This window comes from Solenopsis invicta, chromosome 14 (genome assembly GCF_016802725.1).
Source record: "Solenopsis invicta isolate M01_SB chromosome 14, UNIL_Sinv_3.0, whole genome shotgun sequence".
Classification (NCBI taxonomy): Eukaryota; Metazoa; Arthropoda; class Insecta; order Hymenoptera; family Formicidae; genus Solenopsis; species Solenopsis invicta.
The window spans coordinates 5453254-5479461 of record NC_052677.1 but is presented as its reverse complement, the minus strand read 5'-3'; the positions used below and the strand labels follow the sequence as shown (position 1 = coordinate 5479461).

Here is a 26208-nt window from a genome sequence, read left to right as displayed (position 1 = left end):
TTGAAAATTGATGTATTTCATGATATATTTCGAAAAAACTCCCTTTTCTACAGCATTTTATAGTATTTCAACTTTAGACAGAGTATATGCGAGTAACATCCGCAAACCGACCTGTTCAAACGTATTTTGTCCAGCTTTTTTGTGTAAAATACTCACAAAAAAAGTTTCACTTACACATTATATGGGTCGCATTGACCCTAACAAAACTTTGCTGCCGTGCCATTCGAATTCTAGTTGACCAAAAAAGTTGATCAACCATATCAATTGAAAGAGATTTCAAACTTTTCTTACGTCTTGGTTCGAACCTTCTATCTCATTCCGTCTTTACATAGCAAGCGTTCAAAACTTCATATGGGGTCTCTCAGACCCACTTACGTGTTTAAGGATTAAATATAATATAATTTTTCAATAATTCCTAATTTTCACCCAGAATATTCCATGTTCATAGTGTTACGGTCGTGCGATATTTGTAATGTGTCACCGTATAGTTTATGTAATCGATAGTAATGAGTTGACGGTCGCTCGTTGACGGTTGTTGTTATGTTGCTGACGTCTGGAGCCTCGTTTCGGTGACAGACGTGTTCCAATAAACGTCTCAGTTTCTTTTAAAGAATCTGCTCAATTATTTATTGTGCGTGAGTGCGCGTGAGTGTCTTGTGCCACCGTCGGACGTAACAATATCATAGATATATAGATTGCTGATGTTTTAGGGTGCTTTCCAACAAGAGTGCCACAGTGTGACACAGTGTCACACAGAGAGACACAGTGTAACACAGTTGTGTAGTCTAATTGGAACGGATAAGTTACCAAACACGATCATTAGAGTGCGTAAAAGACTGACTTAGTAAAAAAAACACAGATACGAATTGAATCAGAAATCTTTCCGTAGGAAATCCAGACCCGTTAAAGAAAGAATTTTACATTATCCAACGTAGAAATAACTTCTTTACAATGCTGACAAAAGAATAAACTTGCAAATTAATCCGATGAAATATGAATAATAAATAATCAACGAATGCATGGTTTCTTAGACTTATACAATTCTTTAAATAAAAATAATGAATATTGATTACTATCTAAGAATTCTGGGTCCGGTACGTAATTTTCGAACACAAAGACATTTTTAGTAAACATACAAGTCCATTGTGCTAATTTAAAGATGTAACATGTAAAGAAACAAAAGATTCAAACTATAATTTTAATTTTGTATGTTAAGGCGACAAAACTTGACCGAACATGACTAAAATGTACCAGTACCACTTAAAAAAATAATTTATTTACCCGATGTGTTGGCACTATTGATGACTGACACGGCCAAACTTAAGATTGAGCTGTGTTTTGCAGTGTCGCTCTGTGTCTCTGTGTCATAGTTAGAAAGCACCAATGTAGACACTGTGTTACACAGTGTCGCCTGTGTCTCTTATTGGAAAGCACTCTTATTCTCCACCACAATTTTCAGGTTCCTCATTGAATGTCATCATATTGGAGAGATTGTGCTCACGCATGCACAATACGTGTATAAAGGCGCGCATTTACAATTGTAACTTGTAGACGAAAAGTGCAGAAAAGTAACGCAAACTTCACTTGATATCATTATAGATATATATTTGAAGTTATTAAAGAATTATAGGCTTGTTAGAGCATATATATGAATATATAAAGTAGATTATGTGTGTGTACTGTATGGATATATGTGTATTCATGTTATATCTCCCCGCAATATTTTCGTTCCAAATTAAATACAGGAATTTTTTAATTAAACAAAAGTTACTGTTGATAATTATTATAAATGGTTAAAGCATAAAGTGATCGAGTTAGTTGGTATCCAATTTTTAACAAGATAATTATTTAGCTATTGCTGTAAAAGTTGCTAATTGTTAAGCTATAATATATTTAAGGATATAATATTTAGATTTTGAGCTATTTAAATTAATTGCTTAAATTGATAAGATAAACATAACTTTTATATTGTACATACATATAACATATCGCTCACACGGATGAGTAGCGCACGCGTGCGACCGGTATCATACGATATGATCAAATCTCATATGATGACGCATCCGTCGGATACTGTGAGCTCACACTATGAAGATAATGTAAATAAAAGTAATGCAATAATGTAATATTTGTGATATAATAATGTAAATTCGTGCCTTCCCGTATTATTGCAAAAGCAACACCGTCCCAATTTAATTTATAGAAGCAAAACTTATTGCATAAATAGCTGTAAATACTTTTATAAACATTTTTTTTTTAATTTTGTGTCTTATTTGGGGCACGTATCGTCAACTTAACTAAACTCTTGTAAATAGAATGAGTTTTTTAATTTATCAATTGATCAATCGTATTATGCGCAAATGCAGCTTTTACAGAACAAAGTTGTATTTGCGCATAATGCGTTTGATCAATCGATGAATTAAAAAACCCGTCCATAATCCAACCTAGAGATTAAATAACTCTATAGGTGATGCGTTATATAACCTATATTAATACAAGGTTTACGACTCTGGTTTGATTCTCAAACTGTCAAAAAATAAATAAATAAATAAAAAACAATTCTGCGAGAAAATGCGCAAGCGTGAGCACTGTCTTTCTAATATGGCGATATTCAATTAGCGTTACAAATTCGACGCAATCAGCAATCTATATATCTATGATCCATGTACTTGGCGTACTGGATTTTTTTAGAAATATTTTTATATATAACATTTGCGAAATTGGTACATGTAATATATGGAATTGCATTTTTTTTTTAATTTTTTAAAATATTAATATTGCTGCAATACTTTTGCTGTCATAAGTTGGCGTCGATGTGCGGAATATAGTGCACATATCAGAAAAGGCTCTGAGAGAAGAGAGGGGAGGGAAAGAAAGGGAGGGAGGGAGGGAGGGAGGGAAGGAGGGAGGGGGAGAGAGAGAGAGAGAGAATGTACAGTCGTGAGCTAAAAGGTTGCAACACATTTTCTTCGATTGTTTTTGGAATGTAGACTAGCTCATCAAACGGTGAACGTCATTGGTTCTTACCTGTGGACCCAACCAATTAAGCATCGAGCCATCTAACCATCAAAGAAAATGTGTTGCAATCTTTTAGCTCACGACTGTACATCCTTCTCTCACAGCATTTTGCTCATATTGCCTTATAATCAGATTTTTATTTTAGGATCTTTAGAACGGTTATATTTTGCAAATTTTATGTCAACTCGGGAAAAAAGTAATAATAGTAACACTTTTTGAACAATAGTATAATTTTAGTAACTCGTAAAAAAAGTAACAAAAAGTAAATGCAATGACTAAATGGCAGCGCTGTTAAGGTTACAAAATTATATACTGTAGAAGGACTATTGTACTGATAACGTCACCATAGCACAATAACACTTTTTAGTTATTTAATTTTATAATGTAACGTCCAGCACCCCTCCCCCCTTTCCCTTTCTTTTTTTTATTTCGTAAATCGTACCTGCATCTATATTATTCGTTAGCCAATAAGTTTATTAATTAACAATTGCATTTAACGCGTGAGGAAGCAAGCAGCGAGTAGTTGTCGGATATCTTTGTTTAACCTAAATCGAAACCTTCAAAACCGTCATAGAATACTTTTAAGCGTCAAATTTTCAAACGTTAAACGTAACAAACAAAAGAAGTCACTCCTGTTAATCTCTGCCGACTGCAAGTCGCAACAGTCACGATAAAAGTTCTAAGCACGCCTCCGGCGATCGGATGTCTGTGAGAAACTATGGCTCGCTGTTTGGCTTCACACAAATATTATATTACTCGATAATGTTGGGGGAAATCTACACCTACATTTTATAATTAACTTCACAATTTACACCCTTTGTTCGTACTGACAATTATTCAATTCATTCAAATCTTGTTCTCTAGAAATTCGTTACCACCTTGTATCCAGCTAATCGTTATACGTCGACCTTGTCAATCGTGACTCCTAAATCATATATCTGTTCACTTCATATATCTGTTCTCTTTCAACTCCCCCTGCGTGCGTTAATTACTAAGACATATTACTATTTGCGCTAATTCTAAATTGCGTTAATTTTAAGTTGCGTAAATTTTAACCTGCAATTAATTAGTAAGTTGCGTTAGGAAGACTTCTCGAGCGTTAGAGTGCGATAAGCCGTGCGCAGAACGTTGGGCGGCTGCGCCACGGTCTTACGTTTGCGCTCACGGAGGAGTAATACAGCGCCCTTACGCCCAAGAACGGCATACGTCCCTTTCTTCTATTCGGATTCATTCATTCTTTGTCCGCAACTCATTAAATCCGGTCGTCGTCATCCGACATTTTAATACGCGTGTTAACTCTTTTCAATCGAGTTTACCCAATTCTTATACAATAAGTTTCAAATTCAGAAACACGTATTTCTTTCTTTATTTTCGTTATAAGCTCCCCGCGATATTCAACCAGTTCGAGCATCAATTTCATTGTTAATTTCAATATCGAGAATAAAATATTAATCTCAGTGAACCACCAAGAAAAATCTGGCCCGACGACGCCAACCAGCGGAGGCCGACCTATCCTCCACGCTACGAGACTTCCTTCCATCTATCCAACGACCATAACAATAATAGCTGGACGTGACAATAACGTACACATGTTACTACTGTCACAAAAAACCTGTTATCTAAATCATATTTAGGGTCCTGGCGCCTCAGTCGAGAAATCTGCGTTGACGATAGTAACGTATCGTCACAGATAAAATTAAAACTAATAAGCGTGAAACGTGACAGATTGAAATTTTGTTGTGCATATCATTTCGTTTTATTGTGAAAATGCAACTTGTTTCATATTTACCAAATTAGTAAAAATAAACCGCAAGTTTTTTTGAATGTTATACATGAAAATATTTTTCATTCCTTTTAATAAGTTATCCATGTGTTTTCCTGTCTAAATAGGCTTTAAGTGCTCTTTAAGACTATTTACTGACTGTTAGGCAAAAAGGATAGTCAAAGTTTATTTTTGCAAGTGTTTTAAAGTTGTTCTGTTTTATCCAAATTCTCTTTATTTACAAATGCCAATTACAAATGTCGGAAATTTTTATTCGTGATTTCTCGTTTATAACGTCACAACTTCGGCCGCGGTGTATAGACAAAAGCCTTACTAAATCAGCTTTTTCCATGACAGCAGTAAACATTAACTCGCTATAATTTAAAAATTTTTAAATGTTGTAACAAAGTTATCAAAAGACATTGTAATGTCTCACGCCAAAACTTACAGCGCGAAAAACGAGTGCGAGACTATCTCGTGTCTCTTTACGAAAGTCGACAACTTCAAAGTACTCGAGATCGGATTTCAATAATGACTAATCAATTAAATTCTGAGTAAGCTCAACATCGATAGATTGGGTTTAAATTGTATAATAAGTGTTTTTTTTCTTTGTACCTTATAAGTGGAGATATCGCGACGTAAAATCTAAATATTGAAATTTTCATAAAGATACCGTCGTTTTTGTCCATAATTTCAACACCAGCGGCGCTTGTTTACGGCTTGCTACTCTTATATGCGTAAAAAATTAGGACAAAAATGCTCCGTATATTCATTTAAAATGTATAACGCTATCAATAATAGCGCTTGGAAAATATCCTTCCAAGAGAGGAATTCTGCAACTTTTAACCGACACTAGCCAACATAATATTTGGTTCCTCACTAGCCAACATAGGCTCACTCGCGTTTTACGCTTCTATTAAAAAATACACCATAACGAGTTTCCAACCGTAGATTTACTTAGTTTCAACTTTCTAGTATACGATTACAAAGTGAAATGGCAATAACAATTGGTGAAACTATGCAATTTTGGCCCGTACTATAGCAATGTATGCAACGCGGGAATTTTGCTAGGATACGAGTAATCCTATATTGGCTAGTCAAGATTAATGATGTATATTGTTACAGTATCATTACGCAGTTTTTCCATCTTATAAGGTACTCGAGCCGAATAAGGCCCACCTAACTTATTTTATTTTTTATAAATTTTATTTACAAAGATATTGAAATAAACTAAATAAAAATAAAATGTTTATTTCAACCATTTGCCAAAATAAAATTATCATCTATATAAAACATTTTTAAATAAACAAAAAAAAATTTTTTTTAAGTCTAACATTGGGCCTTATTAAATTCTTGTGCTTTTAATAAAACCGGAATTAAAATCAAATTGAAAATAACAATGAAATTGAACATACTTTCCAACTCACTGTTAAAATGATTATTAATCACAAATACAAAATCCTTTAAGATCTATTTTACTGTAAAACATCACAATTATTTTTAATTTTGTCTATAATTAATATTTTAACTTTAAAAAATTCTGGTTATTTTAGTGCAATTTTAGCTTATGGAAAGTTAGTGTCATTGAAAATCATTATTCTCTGTTGCAAGCCACATACATAATAAACAACTGGCAATGGCTATAACAATAAATGTATAAGTGGGTCTTATTTAATAATACATTATTTATAAAAAAGTATACTTATTCCAAAAAATCCATATATATATATATATATTTTTTTTTTCTACAGTTAGAAAGTTAAATAATATTATATATTGTAATAAATCATAAAATAATGTATATTTATAAATTTACAACAAATTTTTTTATAAAAACGGCTAAATTTCCCCACTTTGTTACACTAAATAAACGTGTTGCTACCGGTATTAATTTCCTAGTCCCTTTTTATCTACTTCCTATGACACATTTTTTAAGCATATATTTTAAACATAAAGCGCATTTTTAAATAGTAAATTTAAAAGTGGGCTTTATTTAGTACTGGGCCTTATTCGTCTCAAATACCTTACAATATCTGCGAATATAACGATACTAATACTGTCGTTAAGAGTTCTAAAATTGCTAGACTCTCGTATCGTGATCATGATAATAGGATCATGATATTAGGTTACGTTCATAAACAGATTATGATTTAAAAAACGATAGTAAACGCACAATGTATGAAACCGATATGTGTACTAAATCCGTATACCATACGCAAGCCGACGAAGTCGCAAGAGCAAACCAAAATTATCTCTACTGCTGCGTCAAGATAATAATTGCTTTGAACTCCTACAAAAGAGAATAGTCGGTCGGATCCTGATTTAATTTTTCATTACTTACTCAATATGTCTTCAAAAATATTCCTTAAAATTAGAAACATGCTAAAAATATGCATATTGTTTTTCTGATACTACATCATCTCTACAAGTTTGTTATAATTTGTTTCTATTATAAGTTATTTGTTCGTATTAAATCTTGCAAGGTTAATAAATAACTGTTCTGTACTGTGGATGGAGATATACATCTTGACATTCAACGTTATAAGAACTTGGGTTTACTACGATGATAAATTTGTGTAATAATAGAGTTTCCCCAACGCCAAACAGCATCTAATACCGGATATTAGCTATATCTGTGACAGTTGAATTGCTGCCGCGCATTATTTTACGTAAGCCGAAGAGACGACAATAGAACAATTAGATTTCAAGACGTTCTAGTCGCGTGTACCCTAAGAAGATCGGTTGAACGTTGAGTTTGATTGGAAGCTACGGTGCATTGTATAAAATTATGAGTTATTATATCTACCAATTTGTGTGGTCTAAAGACATGAGTTGCGTTATTATACCCTGTCGAGAATTTAAATATTAATAGTTAAATAAGTATTTTTTTAAATAATATTTATATTTTGTGTACACAATGCATTGGTTAAAAAAAATTTAATAGTTTCATTGTCCCCTAGTTTCGGACAAAACAATTTCCCCTATTGCCGAACAGTACAAATATAAATCTTGCGTTTCCATTTGTACGGGTATTTATTATTCAAGTTTCAATACTTAAAAAGATACACCTAAGCAACATAAATACGAGTAAAAAGAAAAATTCGTGGAATAAAAATAATTTACAAACTGCACTTCTGAAAATTCTGACAAAAGAAGTTAGCCTAAAAGAGATCAAAATATGGTATTGTAAGAAGCACTTTAACAAAGAAAAATGTATAAAATCTGGTCTAAAAAATACTTTGCAGTCTATACTAGGTAATTCACCAAAACTTTCCCCCTCCAGAATACAAAGAACAATTAGTAAAGCATGTAATCACTTGACTAATCGTTGTTTGACATCAATAAAAAAAGAATTTTTTAAATTGGCTTGTGATTTAGCGATAGAACTACAGCTTTCTTATCGTTCCAACACAAAAAAAAGAATAGCAGGCAAACATTTTTTATTTTTATGGTTAGAAACACTGATCTTTCATTAAGAATACCTGAGTCTAAGTTTAATGCAAACTGTGGATTCTAATAAGCCGCAAGCTCAAAATTATTTTTATAATCTCATCAAACAGTATAATTTCTCTGCTTCTAGCATATTCAATGTAAATTATATTAAAACTGTTATAAATTATATTAGTAAGTCTTATTGTGTCCCGTACTAGGTGCCACTTAACGATTTCTTAAAATTGTATACCAAAGTTTAACGTTAATTTAACTATTAATATTCAAATTCTCGACAGGGAAAAATCTTGGACTAAAAAACTCATTTCCGAGACATTACATATAAAGCGATAACCACAACGGTTTAATTTATACACAAATACGCAACTCTTAGATGTCACCTACAATATAATACTCGACAAAATAAAAAAATAACTAATTCCTCTACCTCTATTTTCTGTTTTCTATTTAAAATTTTTTTTCTATTTCTACTTCTATTTGCGTTCGGTTGTTTCTTCGTATCTTTCAACTTCTTATTTACTTTCTTGCTCTTCTTTCTCCTTCACTTCCATCCCCTTTTTAGCTATCTTCCTTCCCACTCTCCTTTTTTCCTATTTCTCCTTCTATATGCCTTTTACAAGTAAAACTGTTATACTTCATCAACGACAAACGGTGCTCACAGTTATAATATACCACGGATAAATATCTGTTAACAAACTTGTGCTCTATTTAAATCTAACTGTAAGTTTATTGTAACACATTTTATATTAATTTATGTTAATTTATTCGGACTAATTAACTAATTTTATATAATTGATAATATATACGCTTTAAGATCAACAGCACTTCTGGCCTAATTAACTCGCCGCCGTAATAAAAAGATTTAGCATATACGTTGATTATATTCAACACACCTTTAAACATACTTAACGATTTGGAAGGTTGATCCATAATAGAAGAGATGCACTAAAGAAAACTCAAATTGTAAGTTGAAACGTTTGCGTACTTATGTAAAATTAAGGGGGAAACGTCTTTTATCGGGTCAAAAAAATCGATATTTTGGAAATAGTCTTAATCGATTGTTAAACTATTCAAGAATATTCCCTGAAAATTTCAAGTCAATATCTGCAGTATCTACGAAGTTAAAGCGGACGGGTCGGGTGACGAGGCCTAGCGACCCTCGGGCGGTCGCGTTTATATCTGCGTTCTCGGAGCGTGTTTATATCTGCGTTCGAAAAGTCCGTCCGATCTTCGACGATCTTTCGAATGACAGTCTTTTGGAAAGATGTTTAGGCGGTTACACAAAGAATGCAAATAAAAGTTTCAATTCTACCGTTTGGCGTTTATCGCCTAAACACATTCACAGTGGAGCAAAAATCGTCTGCATTGCTGCGTATATTGCTACATCGATATTTAACAAAGGCTACAATGCAGTGTTAATGATAATAAACAAATTGGATATCGAAATTGAGATCCAGGCACACAATTTTGCCATAACGAAAGACGAGAAGCGAATAAACAGACAGAACCGCCGAAGCTATAGTAGCTCAAAAGAGGCAAGAACGGCTCGTAGGATGGAGATGATGGTTCAAAACGAGTTCTACGAGGAAGCGGAGAGACTACTTTATGCAGATGGAATCGCTGATTAGCGTAAGACTGACGTAAGTTGTGAATATGTAGTATTTTTATGAATCTAAAACTTTAAACGCGTTTTTCTCGAAACACGTTTTTTCGATTTTGTATACACGATTAAGAGAAATCTACTGAACCGATTTGGCTTTATGACCTCTCATTTTAAAGATAATTAAATTCTTTTCGATGTGACATTAATTGTTAAAAAAAAAAATCATATTTTTTTTCTTATTTTAAAGTCGATTTTTAAAATGAAAAACGCACTTTCAATTTTAAACTGTGTAAAAACATGCAATTTCGACTTTTTCTTTAAAAAATCGAAATGTCACATAGAAGCTAGTACCGTAAACGTTACAAAAAATTGTTTTTTGTTTCAGATCAAAATTAAGGACGCTACAGTGTACACAGCGGAGACACTCCATAAGCAAAACGATATTAATATAGCGCTCGTTTTTATAGTAAACTTTTTTTTTATTCCTGTGTACTCTTCGATTGTGTATTAAATCATAAAAATTTCAAAACATTTCAAGTTATTATACCCCAGAAAAAAATTCGTGAAAATCATGTATTTTTTGATCGTGTAAAGGAGGTTTCCCTCTTAACGACAGCCAACATCAAATAAACGCCATTTACCAACTAATAAATTTCTTTTCCCAAACTAACTCGTGCTGACTATCATTGGTCAAACTTTAACTTTTGTTAACTACAATATTATTATAATGTTGATTATTTTGTTGCTTTATTTTAATTTCTAATATTGTTAACTTAATACGCAGGATAAAAAGATCATATTATTTTTTTTATTTATTTGAGAAAAATCTTAAACATTCGGCACTAGGGAAACTCCCCTCGATTCAACAAATTAACGAGTAACAATACCCGTCGAAAGCAGTTTTAATGTTCATTTTTCTATGTAAATTTACAAATATTTATTAGATTCTCTAAACTGTGCACCAAATTATTTTTCCGGGTTTAAAACACAGATCTTTAAGAACTCCAAATGTAATATCACGAAATTAAATCGTTAACCAACTTAATTTCGCGCATCAAACAAATAATAAAATTGTTAATCAATTTAATTATTTTTTTGATGCTGCACGCATCTCTACTTATTCCTCCTAAAAAAATAGTGAAAAAATAATTGCGAAAAATATTAATTACATCGACTGGGGTGTGAACGTAAATTCCTTAACTATCCGGGAACAATATCTTATATTATTGGACTACACCATAATACTAATTACACAAAACCACAAAAAAAATTTTTTGAGACAAATTTTTTTATGTCAAACCAGAGTAAGTATTTCTTATAGATTTGGGTCGCTAAATACAAATTCGTAAGACGTTTTGCTCCATCACGTCCAGTTTTTTAGATAATCATAAAACATTATGGAAAATCGGTGAAAATTAAAATATTTGAGGAAAAAGCAAAAATAAATATGACATTAAAATGTGGTCCTAGAATCGATTTAAATATATTTTAATAAGTTAAATAAAATGTAGGAAGTAAAAAAGTTTCGTTTACTAGTGTTATTATAGCCTATAATAATAAACAAATCGACGTAAAGTAGACTATTGTGTAACAGACAGGTGATCTTCGGAACCCTGGCGAGTCGAGTCGGCCATAGGCTAACCGGGTCCGGGGGACGTTGGAAGTATGCTGCACGCATTCCCGGAGCCCCCCCGCGCTAAAGACCAGGGCAGGACACCCGGAGGAGTTTTAGTGGATAGGCCCCCGTCGAAACGTCGTCGGCGGGGGAAAGCCCCACATAACTACCAGGCCTCCCCCGGGGCCTAGAGTATGCGGTAACGCATTTCCCCTCCGTTACAAAAAAAAGGGGGGGGGGCGATCTTCGTAAGTAAGTCTTAGATTTTTTCAGAAATGGATTTTAATTGTTACTGTTGGGAGATAAGTTAGATGAATTAGAAAGTTGTTAATCAATTAGTTAATTAGTTAATTATTTTTTTGCATTTTTTATACTATCAGACATTTTTAAGTAAATGTGATACAAATATGCGATACAAATATAAAATATAAAATAATGTATAAAAATAAAAATATAAAATTATGCAAAAGGAATTAACTAATTAACAAATTAACTAATTGATTAATAACTTAAATTCTAATTTATCTAACTTATCTTCCAAGAATAACATTTAAAATCCATTTCTGAATAGATCTAAGATTAACTTATGAAGATCGCCTGTCTGTTGCACAATAGTCGACTTTACGTCGATTTGTTTTACGACATATAGGCTGTAATAACACTAGTAAAATTTTTTTTTACTTTCTACACTTTATTTAACTTATTAAAATATATTTAAATCCATTCTAGGACCACATTTTAATGTGATATTTACTTTTGCTCTTTCCTCAAATATTTCAATTTTCACAGATTTTCCATGATTTTTCATGATTACCTAAAAAATTGGACGTGATGGAGCAAAACGGCTTACAAACTTGTATTCAGCAACACAAAATCTATAAGAAACACCTATTCTGGTTTGAGATAACTCTCAAAAAATTTTTTTTGTCGTCTTGTGTTATTAATAAATAAATAATAAATTTATTATTATTTATATATGACACTGTCCTTATATCACACATTTTTTCGAAAATTTATATACTTATAAAATTAATTAGAAATATGCGATTAAAAATATAGAAAGATCTATTTAAGAAACTAATAAAATTCTATATATCAAAAAATTTTTTATTTTAATAAAATTTTCTCGTTTTGTATTGCTCCTTCAACACATTAAGTGCCACAACGGTCTCTAAAGACAGGTTTTAGACCGGCTAAAAACCGACTAGACTTTCCATTTACGCCGTGCCGGTTCTCACGAAACAGTGTATATTGTGCCTTCTGCAAGAATGAAACAGGATCTGTAAGAAATTGATAACAGTCCCAATATCTCCCCATGTTTGTTTATGTTTCGGCTCACTTATCAAGTGTGTTTTGACACGCTCGTCCATTTACGGTGTGCAAACGGAAAATCAGGCAAAATCAGTGTAGTTGTTAACATCAACATGTTAATTTTTGAGATTACATGTTATTTTTTATTGAAATGTTTTTAATTTAAATACATTCAACTTGAATTGGAATAGGAAGACTTTTGAATGAGAATTCCAACATAGTACCACTTAGGTTTTATAAAAAAATATTAAAGATATTATAACTTAAGTTTTATAATCTTTTACACAGTATTTTAATAACATTATATTTATACTTATCCATAACGTGTTCATTTTAATTCTTTAAAAGTGCTTAACATCTCTGACAGCACGAAAATCGCCATAAAGATATTCTTTAGATGTTTTTTAGATATCATATTTACATTTTTTAGACTTTCGTACTGTCTAGAATATAGCATATTAACTTTACTTAACTTTAGTTAAATGTACGCATTCATTTTTTTACGGAAAGAAGCAAAGTGTTTTACAAATACAATAAATTTTTCTACCTTTAAGAAAAAAACTAAAAAAGCCCATATTAATGTGTTTAAAAGCAATAGTGCATAGTTGGTTTGTAAAAAAGCGAGAATAAAATTTCAAAAGTTTAATGTAAACGGCACAGAAGTTCAGTATTAATGCTTGCTCTCGCTACAATTATTGCGCGACTGATCGAGAATCGGCAACAAGCTGCTTCTCTGCTCTCTTGGTGGAAACCAATACAATCAATACTTCACACATCGATAAGAAAATAATATTGAGTGAGGATGTGTATAAGTCAAAGAATTACCTTATATGGGCATCTCTAACAAGGGGAGGACGCGATAACTCACCCTAGGATTTCGACTCCAATTCTTTTAATTATTCTAAAAATAAAAAAAAAGTTTACGTCTCCCAGCATTTGATTGAATAGACCTTGGTTTCGGAGTAATAAATTTGTAAAGTGGCCATACCGCGGAGCGCCGTATGAGCCTTCCCGGTAACTCTCCTTCCAATCAGTGCAGTTGGTTCCGTGAGTTAAATGCTTGCTTCACAATCATAAGATCCAGGTTCGCTCACGGAGCTGGGCAATATTTTTTTTGTGAGTATTTTTATTTATGTTTATTTTGATGATATTGATATAGTATGCAAATTTTTGAAATAAAAAATTTAATATCACATTCTAAACATTAATTTAAATTTAATTTTAAGGAAATTTTAATTCAAGTAATATTTAAAATAATAAATTAATAATAATAAGTAATTTGTAATGGATAACATATAAAAACAACGTATCTATATTATTATTACTTATTATTTCAAATATTACTTGAATTAAATTTCCCTTAAAATTAAATTTAAATTAATGTTTAAAATGTGATATTAAATTAAATTTTCTATTTCAAAAATTTGCATACTATATTAATATCAAAGAAATAAACACTCATAAAAAAAAATAAAAAAATTATTGCCCACCTTCGGGAGGGAACCCGGATCTTATGATTGACCTAGTTTACATCGTTAAAACTTTGGTACTCGTATTAAGTTTAGTGCGCACCAATGCTTTAATATAGGCTCGTTTACATCGAACGTACTAACGTTTCTTACACATTTTTTAATATGTTATCGTTTCAGAAAGACCAAATAAGATTACTTATCATAAGACCGGTCAATTAAGGTTATATTTAATAGGCCTAATCTACTACAAAATACGTTTCAGTGTTTTCATCGTCATTTGTATCATTTGGTACGCGTATCAGTTTGATATGATACTCTTGCTTGATACGTTCGTACCAACTTGATCCGGCATCGTTTACATCGTGAGTACTAAAAATTTAGTACGAATTTGATATGAATATAATGCTTAATCGTATCAAGTGCACGATGTAAACTAGGCCATTGTGAAGCAAGCACCTACCTCACGGAGCCAACTGCATTGGTTGGAAGGAAAGTTACCGGGACGGCGCACCGCGATATGGCCAATTTTCACAAATTTATTAATCTGAAACTAAGGCCAAACACCGGGAGACGTAAACTTTTTTTCATCTCTAAAATAATTAAAAAAATTGGGATTGAAATCCCAGAGTGAGTCATCGCGTCCTTCCCTTGTAAGTGTATAAACAACTGATTGGCTCGCACACCAAGAGACAATATGGGCACGTAAAAACCGTCCGCAGTACACATGGACATTGCCAACTTCCAAAACAAAAATATTATTTAATTAACATGAAAACAATCTTCATAATTTTGACAACACTCTTATAATATAAAGTATATCGATGGACATTTACTTAAAAAATTATAAATGAAAATTCTTGAAGTTAAAAATTAACTAATACGTGAGAAAGAATTTAACAATAAAAAAGCAAGAAAATCAAAACAACTAAATAGAAAAGAAATTAAATAGTAGCGTAAATGTATAGAAGAAGGAGGGAGATGAAAGGCATTTCGAAACAGTCCGCAAAAAAAACTAGTTTCTTTCAAACCTTTATCATTATAGAAAATTATAATGTAAACAGAAAAAAATTTTAAGCGGCACAGGCTCCGCAGTGACGGAGCAATATCAACGCTACAGGTGATTGCATTGAGTCCAACAAAAAGTTACTACAGCTCCAATTTGTCAATGATATAGCTTGATTTTTCGCGAGTTCTTATAATCGTTGTCATACAGGTGACGCTTGCTCCACAGATAAAGACGTCGAGCTTTGCGCGGTGCAACGCAATGCAAAACAAATTTTTTAATGCGTGTAGAACAACATTCGAGCCTGAATATCAATTTTCTCTGTTGAGCTGAGACAAGGGTTTCTTTAAAAATTTATAATAAAATTTCATACTCAAATAAGCTTAAAAATAAAAAAAATGTTAAAGTCATAAAATAAAAAAAATAAAAAATTGGATTATTTAAGAAAAATTTAACATAAAATAAAATTTATTTTTTTGTTTATCCAAATCTTCATATGTTGATAATAAGGAAGTTTGTCTTGTTATCTATCTTATTGTACGGTTTTTAATACATTTTCTGTAGGAACTTCTGTTTCAGAAATGAATTTTCGAAGTAATAAAGCCATCTGTAATTACGATACATAGAGAACAAATGTTATGAGAAAATTTCTTAAAAAATTATTTAAAGTATAATTTAAATAAAAAATGATAAGCAAATGATTGTGTCTATTCTATGTAAAAAGATGCACAAAGTTTCAAAATTTATAAAGAACAATTTCGAAATAATGTGTAAACGAAAAAATTGTATTTTTTTATGTAAGCATTATGTAATCTTATACGCTTTGACGTCAGTTCTATCTCTTGTCGAAATTTTTTTTTAAGATGCTTCTAATGGAAGAAATATAATTTTCAACGTAAAATAAAATTTTTCGCACCATTACAACGCTAAGAATGTTATACGCGTATCGGCAATACAAAGTTGCAAAACAAGTAGCAACGTAACGGCGAGCGCTCACGTATACTACCAGACCTCGTGGTTCACCGATGTATGTCTATCTAAAGGATGGCGCTGATTGGATTACTTATTACTTACTGCTTTATTAAGCACTATCGAAAAAAATGGTTCAGGACTTTTCAACTCAGCTTTTAGCAAAGAATATCACTAATTAGTGGGCGCTTTTTAATATATACCCTGTATATAACGATGTGCACTATCCAATCAAGACACCGAAATAGTATCTAGTAAACAACAATGAGCAAGTAGCAGCAATGTAGTATTGTTATCAAAATTATAAAATATAAATAAAACACTTGTTTTCCAATTTTCTGTAACTTTAAAAAATATGACTATAATGATTATTTGACTGAATGGTATCGTTATTAATACTATAAGATGCGTAACATCAGTACAAAATGACCTTTCAAAAAAAAAAAAGTTAAAAAAATGCCAAATGTGTGTGCGTGTGTGGGCGCTTCTATCTTTTTTTATAAAATCCAAGTGGTGGCATCTTTAATTTTCTTACAAAATCTAAGCAATACTATCTTTGTATTCCCATTGATGTCTTCCTATTTCAATCCAAGTAGCATATATAAATCCCCCCTCCTAAAAAAAAAGATACTAAAATTGTGTAATCTAATTCAACCCAAGTAATGTTTTAAAAAAATGTATGAAATCTTTTAATTGCGCCTAACATTTAATAATCCTTCGAGCCGGATATTTAAACAAAGTAAACAAGAGATAAACAATTAAAATTTTGATACTGTTATCAATAAATGTGCTCAGTGCGGTAATCATTTGAAATTATTAAGACTAAATTTAAAAGAGTATATGACTATAATATTGAACAATCAGTGATATGCGGATGTTGACGCAAAAATCCCCGGACACATTTTTATGTAAAATTGGATCGGTAAAATGGTTAATTCCAAAATTTAATTGCTCATACCAAGAGCTTTTCAAAACACTATAATAACGGTAATTTTTATTTAGTACTTTCTGAGTTATAAAGCTTAAAAGTTACAGTAACTTTCTATCTTCAATAACTAACTATCAAAACACTATAATTTTATCTACTTTGAACAGCCGTTTTGAAATTATTGAGTATCTTATGACAAGATGTCGGTGACTATAGGTAAATCAAACACGAAAACTGTTCATTTTTTTTGTTCAAAGTTTTACATGTTTTGTTTAACAGGTCATAATCTACAACATATAAAAAAAAACTAATTTTATCGAGATCCTATTTTACACAAAAATGTGTGCAGGATTCTTTGCGCAAAAGCATTTGTATGTAGCTACTAAAACAAGATTGGTAATTATTCAGAAATCATAATTATTAGATCCGTGATTTACATTCCAGGCAAAACGTAGATTTTCGCGTAAATTGCATTATTTATTGTTCTCGAAATAAATACAAATAAAGCCAACCGTTAAAATGCTGGTACAAAAGCAAACAGCAATTAAAGGTAAAATAATAAAATATCAACCTTTCTGAATAATTACACAACAAATCCCCTGACCTCGATGAATTGAACGTTTATAGCAAAAATAAGACCTATTTGAGAGGTTTGACATTTAGAAGCAGTAGGCATAATCCGCGTGATTCGTTCGAGAAAGCTTTGTATAAAGACGTGTATTTTGAATTTGTATCCAAAACTGGACGATATATTGCTGCGGCTTCAATAACCATACCGACCAGCTACCCCAAATAGTATGTTTGCAAACTCAACGCGTGTTATAAAATTACTAACTATTAATTTATCTCATTTGATGGCAGCTATGATAAATGGTTGTACTTTTATAATTTTAAATCAGTTATTCTTCATAAATGATGATCAAGTCAACTTGTTCAAAAATTATAATATTTAAGGTTTTATTCAAAGGAAAATACTGCACAATGTCATAGAATCACTTATAACATCCGCTGAATTGTGAAAATGCGTGGGCATTGATTAAGGTATTGATAATATTGATAATAAGCGCATTATAATACAAAATCACATGTGATTGCAATTCGTGCTGCCAAGCATGGCGAAATAATCTTGTATAGTTTCGTGAAATTTAATTGATAGTTCATTAAAGCATATTCGAACGTTGGGTTTGTAAACCAAACATGCAATGTTGATCCATTTAGTGATCTCTAAGCTAGATAAAAGTTAGATAAACGCGTGAAGAATAGAAAAGTCCAATTGATTGAATCGTTCTGCTTTTAAGGGAGAAACCTCCTTTATCGGGTAAAAAAAAAATCGATATTTTGGAAATAGTCTTAAACGATTGTTAAACTATTCAAGAATATTCCCTGAAAATTTCAAGGCGATATCTGAAGTATTTACGAAGTTAAAGCGGACGGGTCGGGTGACGAGTTCAGACGAGCCTAGCGACCCTCGGGCAATCGCATTTATACCTGCGTTCTCGGAGCGTGTTTATACCTGCGTTCAAAAAATCCGTCCGATCTTCGACAATCTTTCGAATGACAGTCTTTTGGAAAGGTGTTTAGGCGGTTACACAGAGAATGCAAATGAAAATTTCAATTCTACCGTTTAGCGTTTATCGCCTAAACACATTCACAATGGAGCAAAAATCGTCTGCATTGCTGCGTATATTGCTGCATCGATATTTAACGAAAGCTACAATGCAGTGTTAATGATAATGAACAAATTGGATATCGAAATTGGGATCCAGGCACACAATTTTGCCATAACGAAGGACGAGAAGCGAATAAACAGACAGAACCGCCGAAGCTATAGCAGCTTAAAAGAGGCAAGAACGGCTCGTAGGATGGAGATGATGGCTTAAAACGTATTCTACGAGGAAGCGGAGAGACTACTTTATGCAGATGGAATCGCTGATTAGCGTGAGACTGTCGTAAGTTGTGAATATGTAGTATTTTTATAAATCTAAAACTTTAAACGCGTTTTTCTCGAAACATGTTTTTTCGATTTTGTATACACGATTAAGAGAAATCTACTAAACCGATTTGGCTTTATGACCTCTCATTTTAAAGATAATTAAATTCTCTTCGATGTGACATTAATTGTTTTTTTGAAAAAAAAAAAAAAAAATAAATAAATAAAATAAAATAAAATAAAATCATTTTTTCGTATTTTAAAGTCGATTTTTTTTAACGAGAAACGCACTTTCAATTTTAAACTGTGTAAAAACATGCAATTTCGACTTTTTCTTTAAAAAATCGAAATGTCACATAGAAGCTAGTATCATAAACATTACAAAAAATTTTGTTTTTTTTGTTTCAGATCAAAATTAAGGACGCTACAGTGTACACAGCGGAGACACTCCATAAGCAAAACAATATTAATATAGCGCCCGTTTTAATAGTAAACTTCCTTTTTATTCCTGTGTACTCTTCGATTGTGTATTAAATTGTCATAAAAATTTCAAAACGTTTCAAGTTATTATACCCAAGAAAAAAATTCGTGAAAATTATGTATTTTTCGACCGTGTAAAGGAGGTTTCCCCCTTAATTCAGGCATTGACTTGTGGGTGCTCACGCAGCACGCGAAGAAAACATGCTCCCTCTTCGCACGGCTGCTTCTTTCCGTCTTTCCTTTCTGGCCCCGCAATCCACCTATCTCCTCCATACGACCTCACTCTCAATACCTAGGCCTACTATACTAGAGTATGTGTACGCAACTTGCACGTATGGAAGAGGAAGCGGAAAAGCTCGAGCTATAGTTTGTGGACCATGCCTATTGATGATCTTTGAAAGTTTTCAAAAAATAAATGCCGCGTTTTAACGATTATTGCACTCGGAGATGTGTTGCTACTCAAAAATAATAGACGATTATCAATGATATGCGATGGTAAAGAAAGTAATCAGGAGTAAGAAGTCGCATAATTATCTTATTATCCAGGACAAGTCGCGCTGTCCGGTATGTAATAAAGCTCATGTAATTCAAAAATACAAAGAATTTTTACGTTGAGATTATTCTACAAAAATGTCAATGGCTAAGGCGGCATGTTTGTTTCAATTATTTGTGTTACTATCATTCAGTTAACTTCTGTAAATTTAGGCGTTATCTGAAATGTATAATAAACGTTGGCATGACTTATTGCATTTTTTTAAAACGCAATTGTCATTAAATGTCAAGTTCACGATCGGAAAACAAAAATGTACAAACAATAGCAGCATCGCATGTGCTTTTATCCACTACCATATAGTGTCTGATAGTTTAGTAGAGGACATAAATGTAAGATCTTGCTGAATTTCGATTCCCAATCAAACATTATTAAGACTTCATTAGTGGAAATATTAGGCTTGCAAAAAAAAAGTTAATAAGCCGGAATCTGGTTTTGGCCAAGCTCTCATACACATAAAATATGCTGTAGATGCAAAATTCAATGTAATAACGATTGTTTCAATACAAAACTTACGTTCTTGATGATACAAGAAATCCTGCATAGATAAGAGCAAATTTAATGGACCGCGAAAAACTATTTATTCTACAAAAATGATGTTTACACATACAAAAGACTGATGTTTTAGTCTTTTATACTCTATTTCTTACTCTATTTTTCTACAAATCTCCTTGAAGTTCTACTGCCTTCCTCCAGCAATTTACTAGGGCGTCTGTACTCTGTCGGTCTCAGTCCTCGTTCTGATTACGGAGATAGGTTTCCACTGCGCTTATCACCGCTTCGTCATCTTCAAAATGTTTTCCGGCCACTAAAGAATAGCATTCATGGAAAACATTTTAAAGACGACAAAGAGGAGATTATAGCGCAGCAAAAACCTGACTCCGTAACCAGAGCAAGGACAGCGCATAGACGCCTTAGTGAATCGCTGAAAGAAGGGAGTAGAATTTGAAGATTATGTAAAAAAAAATAAAATGAGTAGATAAAATATCATTCTTTCACCTGTTTAAACATCATTGTAAAATAGTTTTGAGAAAAAAATGTGGGGTATAATTTTTTGGGCAGCCCTCATGCAAAACCTAAAATATTTATCAGATGAGAAAAAAGCATACAAAGTACACTTTAAAATACTTTGGAGGCGCCGATACAGCATTAGGCTATCATTTAATAAAAATGTAAATAAGAGACAGACGAATCGTCCTGTGCAGTCAAAAGACGATTGTATTCGATAGAATAACGCTTATCCCCGAATAAACTACAATGCTCTGAGTACTCACGTTTGATTTGTAAATATGCGGATATTGGACAAATTTGATTGAGATAACGGATAAATATATATAAAAAAAAGCATATTTTATGTCGCATCCGTGATCGTAAACGAAAGTTTTACAGCAAAACTAAGAGTGGTCTTTGATGCGTCGGCATTAAAGTTGTTAAAAAAATTTTTATGTGAATAATCTTGTCGCTGGAATTAACAGTTATGAGAATTTCCAATTACAAAATAAGCTGATTGAACTTCTCCATAGAGAAAAATTCCAATTGCAATAATAAGTTTCTAATGATAGTAAACTAATTATCTTACTAAGCAATCTGAAGTATCTTTGTATTCCTTGTAAGAATTGTAAAGACTCTGGAAATTCATTGGAATTACAGAAATGATATTATTACCAAGCGAACATTACTTTCACAGATTGCGGCAACCTTTGACCAGCTAGGATTATTGGAACTAATTATAACCAAAGCTAAGATTATACAGCAACTTTGGCAGTTCAAACTCGATAAGAATCAAACAATCCTGATGGATGTAATCGTGCTATGGAATAAATATAGAAATCAGCTTAATACAATTATAAAATACAACCCTAAATGCGCAGTTAAATCCGGACAAAACAATTTATTAAAACATTTCTTTTTTCAGAAAGATTTAAAATTACAAACAAATTTTTATACGTCGTTTAAAAGATTCTTCCTAAGTCTTATTATTCAATATAACTTTCGTTTGCTGCAATTACTGCCTCCATCTTGCTTGAAGCGCAAGCACGCTCTCTTGAACTACTCGTCCACATTCACAAATACTATCTCAATAACGACATGAAGGGTTGCCACGTTGGGAAATCTGAATATGTTAAATAGCCTGTCAATAACGTCCCAAACGTAATAATATAGGGGGTTTAAATCTGAACTATTAGTTCAGAATTTCTTAAGCCAAAACGCGTCCACGTTATTAGAAAGCCAGTTTTGCACTAAATGGCTTGTATAAGCCGGTACGCTGTTCTGTTGAAAAATGTCTCAAGTCCTCTTCAGCAATGCGACGTATGATAGCCTTATTCATCTTCGAAATCGTTAATTTCCTAAGCGATATCCCTGGTCTTCTAAAATGAGCTCTTTATACAACAACCAATGTCCTTGCAGTTTTTGCTCTCAAATAGCTTTAACTTACAGAGCCTTCATCGGAATTCTCCGCGTCCGTATACTTTTGCGCAATGTCGTAAACGATCGACTTCGTACTTGAAAAACCGAATAACTTCGGCCAATAAATGTCCAGTGCAAAGTGCTTCAATTATCACCGCTTTTCGATTATATTCCAAATTTAATTTCACTAAATCGAACATTTTAAGGTTTATACACATTTTACATAAATCTAACTTACCCGAGTGCCAACTATTATCTACTATTAAAGTTACATGTAACGAGAAAAATTAAATTTTTTCCAGATTTGTCCAGCTGACACACCCTGTAGATATTTCAACTTTCCAAGGAAAATAATTTTGAACATACACTACAACTTAACTTGCGGCTTCAAAAATTTTGCGATGCGAGTGAGAAAGCTTTTTCAACATGTACTTGCGCTCGATAAATGAGAAGGGTTATTGCGTGGCAAAATTGGTATGCTCTAAATCACGAGTAACTCCGTTAAAAAAATAATCCCTGCCAAGGCTGAAATGGTATACCGCAATGTTACTGGCAAAAGCGAGATTACATGTGGCTGTGAATAAAGCACTAAATCAAAATTTTGACAAAATGTGTTTTTGGTCAAATTCTACGATTGCAATTCATTGAATAAATTCTTCACCTCATAAGCAAAAAACTTATGTAGATAATAAAATCGCGCAGATATAAACTGGCACAGAACACTTTGGAGACATGGTCCATCTCAATCCTGCTGACGCATTGTCGCAAGGTCAGTTACCGACTAAATTCGCACAGAATGCGCTGTGACTAAATGAACTCAAATGGTTGGTTGAAGACAAAAATCAATGCTCATTAATATAATGGAAAAAATTGAGATACTCAAAGACCATCAATTATAAATCTAGAAATATTTGGACATCATTAAACGCTTTTCCTTAAATTCGTTACAAAGGATCGTAGCATATTATTTGCGATTCACACATAATAATCGTGGAAAGAAAAAGCGCATTAGGCCTATCAAAACTGTTGAAATTAGAAGTCAAAAACTAAGCCGGACAAATTTTTGCCAAAGGAAAAATCGTCTCAGAATTCGATTACGGATATGCCTATGAAAGAGGCATCCTCTTATACCATCTGTTATCAAATCTCGATTCAATAATTTTCTCTCATCTCTCCTTCCTCTGCTCTTTCTTGTCCCTCCTCTTTAGCTCGTCGAAAACAAAACTCGCCTCCTCTCTTCTCTCCTCCACTTCTATCATCCCACAACCCCTTTCTTCAAAAAATTCTTTCTTTTCCTTCTCCCACTCCGATAACCTGCCTCCCCTCCTAATTCTCCCACTCATTTCTTCCCAGCATCTCCTAGCCAACTCACTACTCCTCCTCTCCGCCAGTCTCTCATCAAAACCGTAGGCAACCGCGGCAGACGGCGTGATGAGAAGGAAAAAGCAACAATGGCTGTCTTACCCGCCTCACCGCGCCGCCTGCCGCGGATAGAAAAGAAACGATTATATTTCTTGCACTTCATATATATCACAGTAAGCATAAAACGTTCAAACTTGCTAACTTACACGCGTTTCTCCCTACTTTGTTTCGTAGTAAATCTCTCGCGGTAGACTTCAAAATGATAATATTTGGAAATACGTATATACATAGTATCTACGATCATTTTTTATCCCTTCCATTTTCCTGCTATCCGGCAGCAAACTCAACAAAAACAAAATTGATTTCTTAAGAAACGTTTAAGCAAATGCTAATTTGGCTAGAAAAATAGCATTTGAGCACAAATAAAGCTATTTCAAATAGTATTTGTATAATAAAACATTTATTATTACTATTTTCTTAAAATAATTGACTATGTTTACTTCGTAAAATAGCATTTACACGGTATTTAATGTCAATTTTTAAGTTATTAACAATGTTATAACTTCGGCATAAATCAGGCTGTGTAAACATAGTCGCTGTTTGCAATAACATAAATACTATTAAGCGTTTCGATTAGTTTTGAGGCATTTTTTTCAACTTTCAAAATAGCTCTAAATTTAATAGAATATAAATTTTAACTTTTTTGCATTGAATTTATTAAACTTCTCTATAAATAGAGAAAATTAGGTATGTTATGGTGTTTGTTTGCCTGGGTGAATTCTTGCGCAGTGCTGTACTAAGGAGAGGTAAATGAATAAGTATAGGAAAATATAGTTAGCACTGGTATGTAAAGGTATGGATAAATAAATATATAAGGATCAACTGTAAACCAAATCTCCTTCTTAGCTTTTGTATGCTAAAGATAAATAAATTTTATTCTAAAGGGAGTAGTTAAAAATAAGTATATAAAAATATATTTCTTTAATAGAAATAAGTATAAAAAAATGAAGCTTGAATGTTCGAGTAACAGGCATCCAAGTGTTTTTAGCAAAAAATTAAACTAGAAAAAATGGTTATAAAATTTCAAGACACTAGAACATAAAAAAAATTGTTTCATAAATAAAATGGGTACCTGAGTACTCCTTTGATAGAATAAGGGTTAAATTATTGAAAATTCAACCTCATAAAACTCAATGCTATTTTAGAAAATAATTTAAAAATTATGGTCAAAGATTGTAAAAATTCAGAAATCTGTATGTTAATAATAAACTTATTTTTTCAAAATTTAATCAAATACTAATTTTATGTAAAAAGATTGAAAACCCTTCTCAATCAAAAATAAAACGTCTATAACGAAACAAATTTCCAAAATATTTCTAACTGAAAAATATAGAAAATATACGTAAAGTTAAACATAAAGAATAAAGTAATAAATACAATTACAAATGTAAAAAAATGACAGAATATATAATCATATTATTTATATGACGTTATCAAAATTGTATAACACCAACGTTTATCCTCATATATATATAAAAAATATATATAAATAAAAAGTATAAAAATCTTATAAATTGTTATCAATTTTACATCTAAAAAGAATTATATTAACATAAGAAAAACTTTCAATTTGTACAATGCAAAATATACATATCGCATTTATATTTTATAGATTAAATTTGAAGATAATAAAACATACCGGTGGGTTGAATTCCAAGTTTCTCCATGCCTCTGCCGATCTGTCCAATTGCTGCACTGTCGCCTCTCTCACCAATGCGTTGCGTTATACCGCGCCCAGTGCTCTGATAAAAAAATACAATTTTAAAAAATAATTCTGATTATAATATTTAAAATTAATAAAATACAAAGTATTTTTAGCTCAAATAAATCAATCAATAATTACAAAAATAAATTTTATCTGAACTACCGCAGTTGCGTGTGCGTACAAATTGACAAAAAATATTATTAACAAAACTATTAATAAATATTAAATACTAGTTTGTGTCAATTTATACGCACAAACAACAGCGGTGGCTCAGATAAAAGTATTTGTTCTTGTAATAATAATTACACAAGTCTACAAAATTTAGGGGGAGTTTCGTGCTTTGAACTTCGAAGAATGTTTTTACAGAATTTCGATGCGCGAAAAACGACTAATAATCGCCAAAACAATTTTTTTCAAACTTGATTTTTTATGAATTTTTTCTGACTAAAGAAAAAATGATAGCAAGATCAGATTCGTAATCAGCAACCTCCAGTAAAACTCCTGAGTAACGAGTTTCAAACAATTTCGGTTGATTTTGAAATTCCGTTTACCATATTAAATCCGCCATTTAAAATTTTGTA

The 26208-nt window shown here is 32.0% G+C and overlaps 1 protein-coding gene and 2 long non-coding RNA genes across 4 annotated transcripts in view; 2 read left to right on the top strand and 1 right to left on the bottom strand.

Moving 5' to 3' along the window:
- LOC105194044 (piwi-like protein Siwi) overlaps positions 1-26208 on the bottom strand; it is a 96428-nt gene that overhangs the window by 56458 nt on the left and 13762 nt on the right. For both annotated transcript variants that reach the window (XM_011158757.3, XM_026140245.2), the window contains exon 3: positions 25562-25664. In XM_011158757.3, the coding sequence (XP_011157059.2) occupies positions 25562-25664 (103 nt within the window). The remainder of the gene's footprint in view (positions 1-25561; positions 25665-26208) is intronic.
- Positions 6545-10362, top strand: LOC120359613. The gene is made up of 2 exons (XR_005576392.1): positions 6545-9870; positions 10219-10362. It is a non-coding gene; the product is annotated as an uncharacterized LOC120359613 (long non-coding RNA).
- Positions 15954-25644, top strand: LOC120359612. Its single transcript, XR_005576391.1, has 3 exons — positions 15954-19080; positions 19470-24035; positions 25535-25644. It is a non-coding gene; the product is annotated as an uncharacterized LOC120359612 (long non-coding RNA).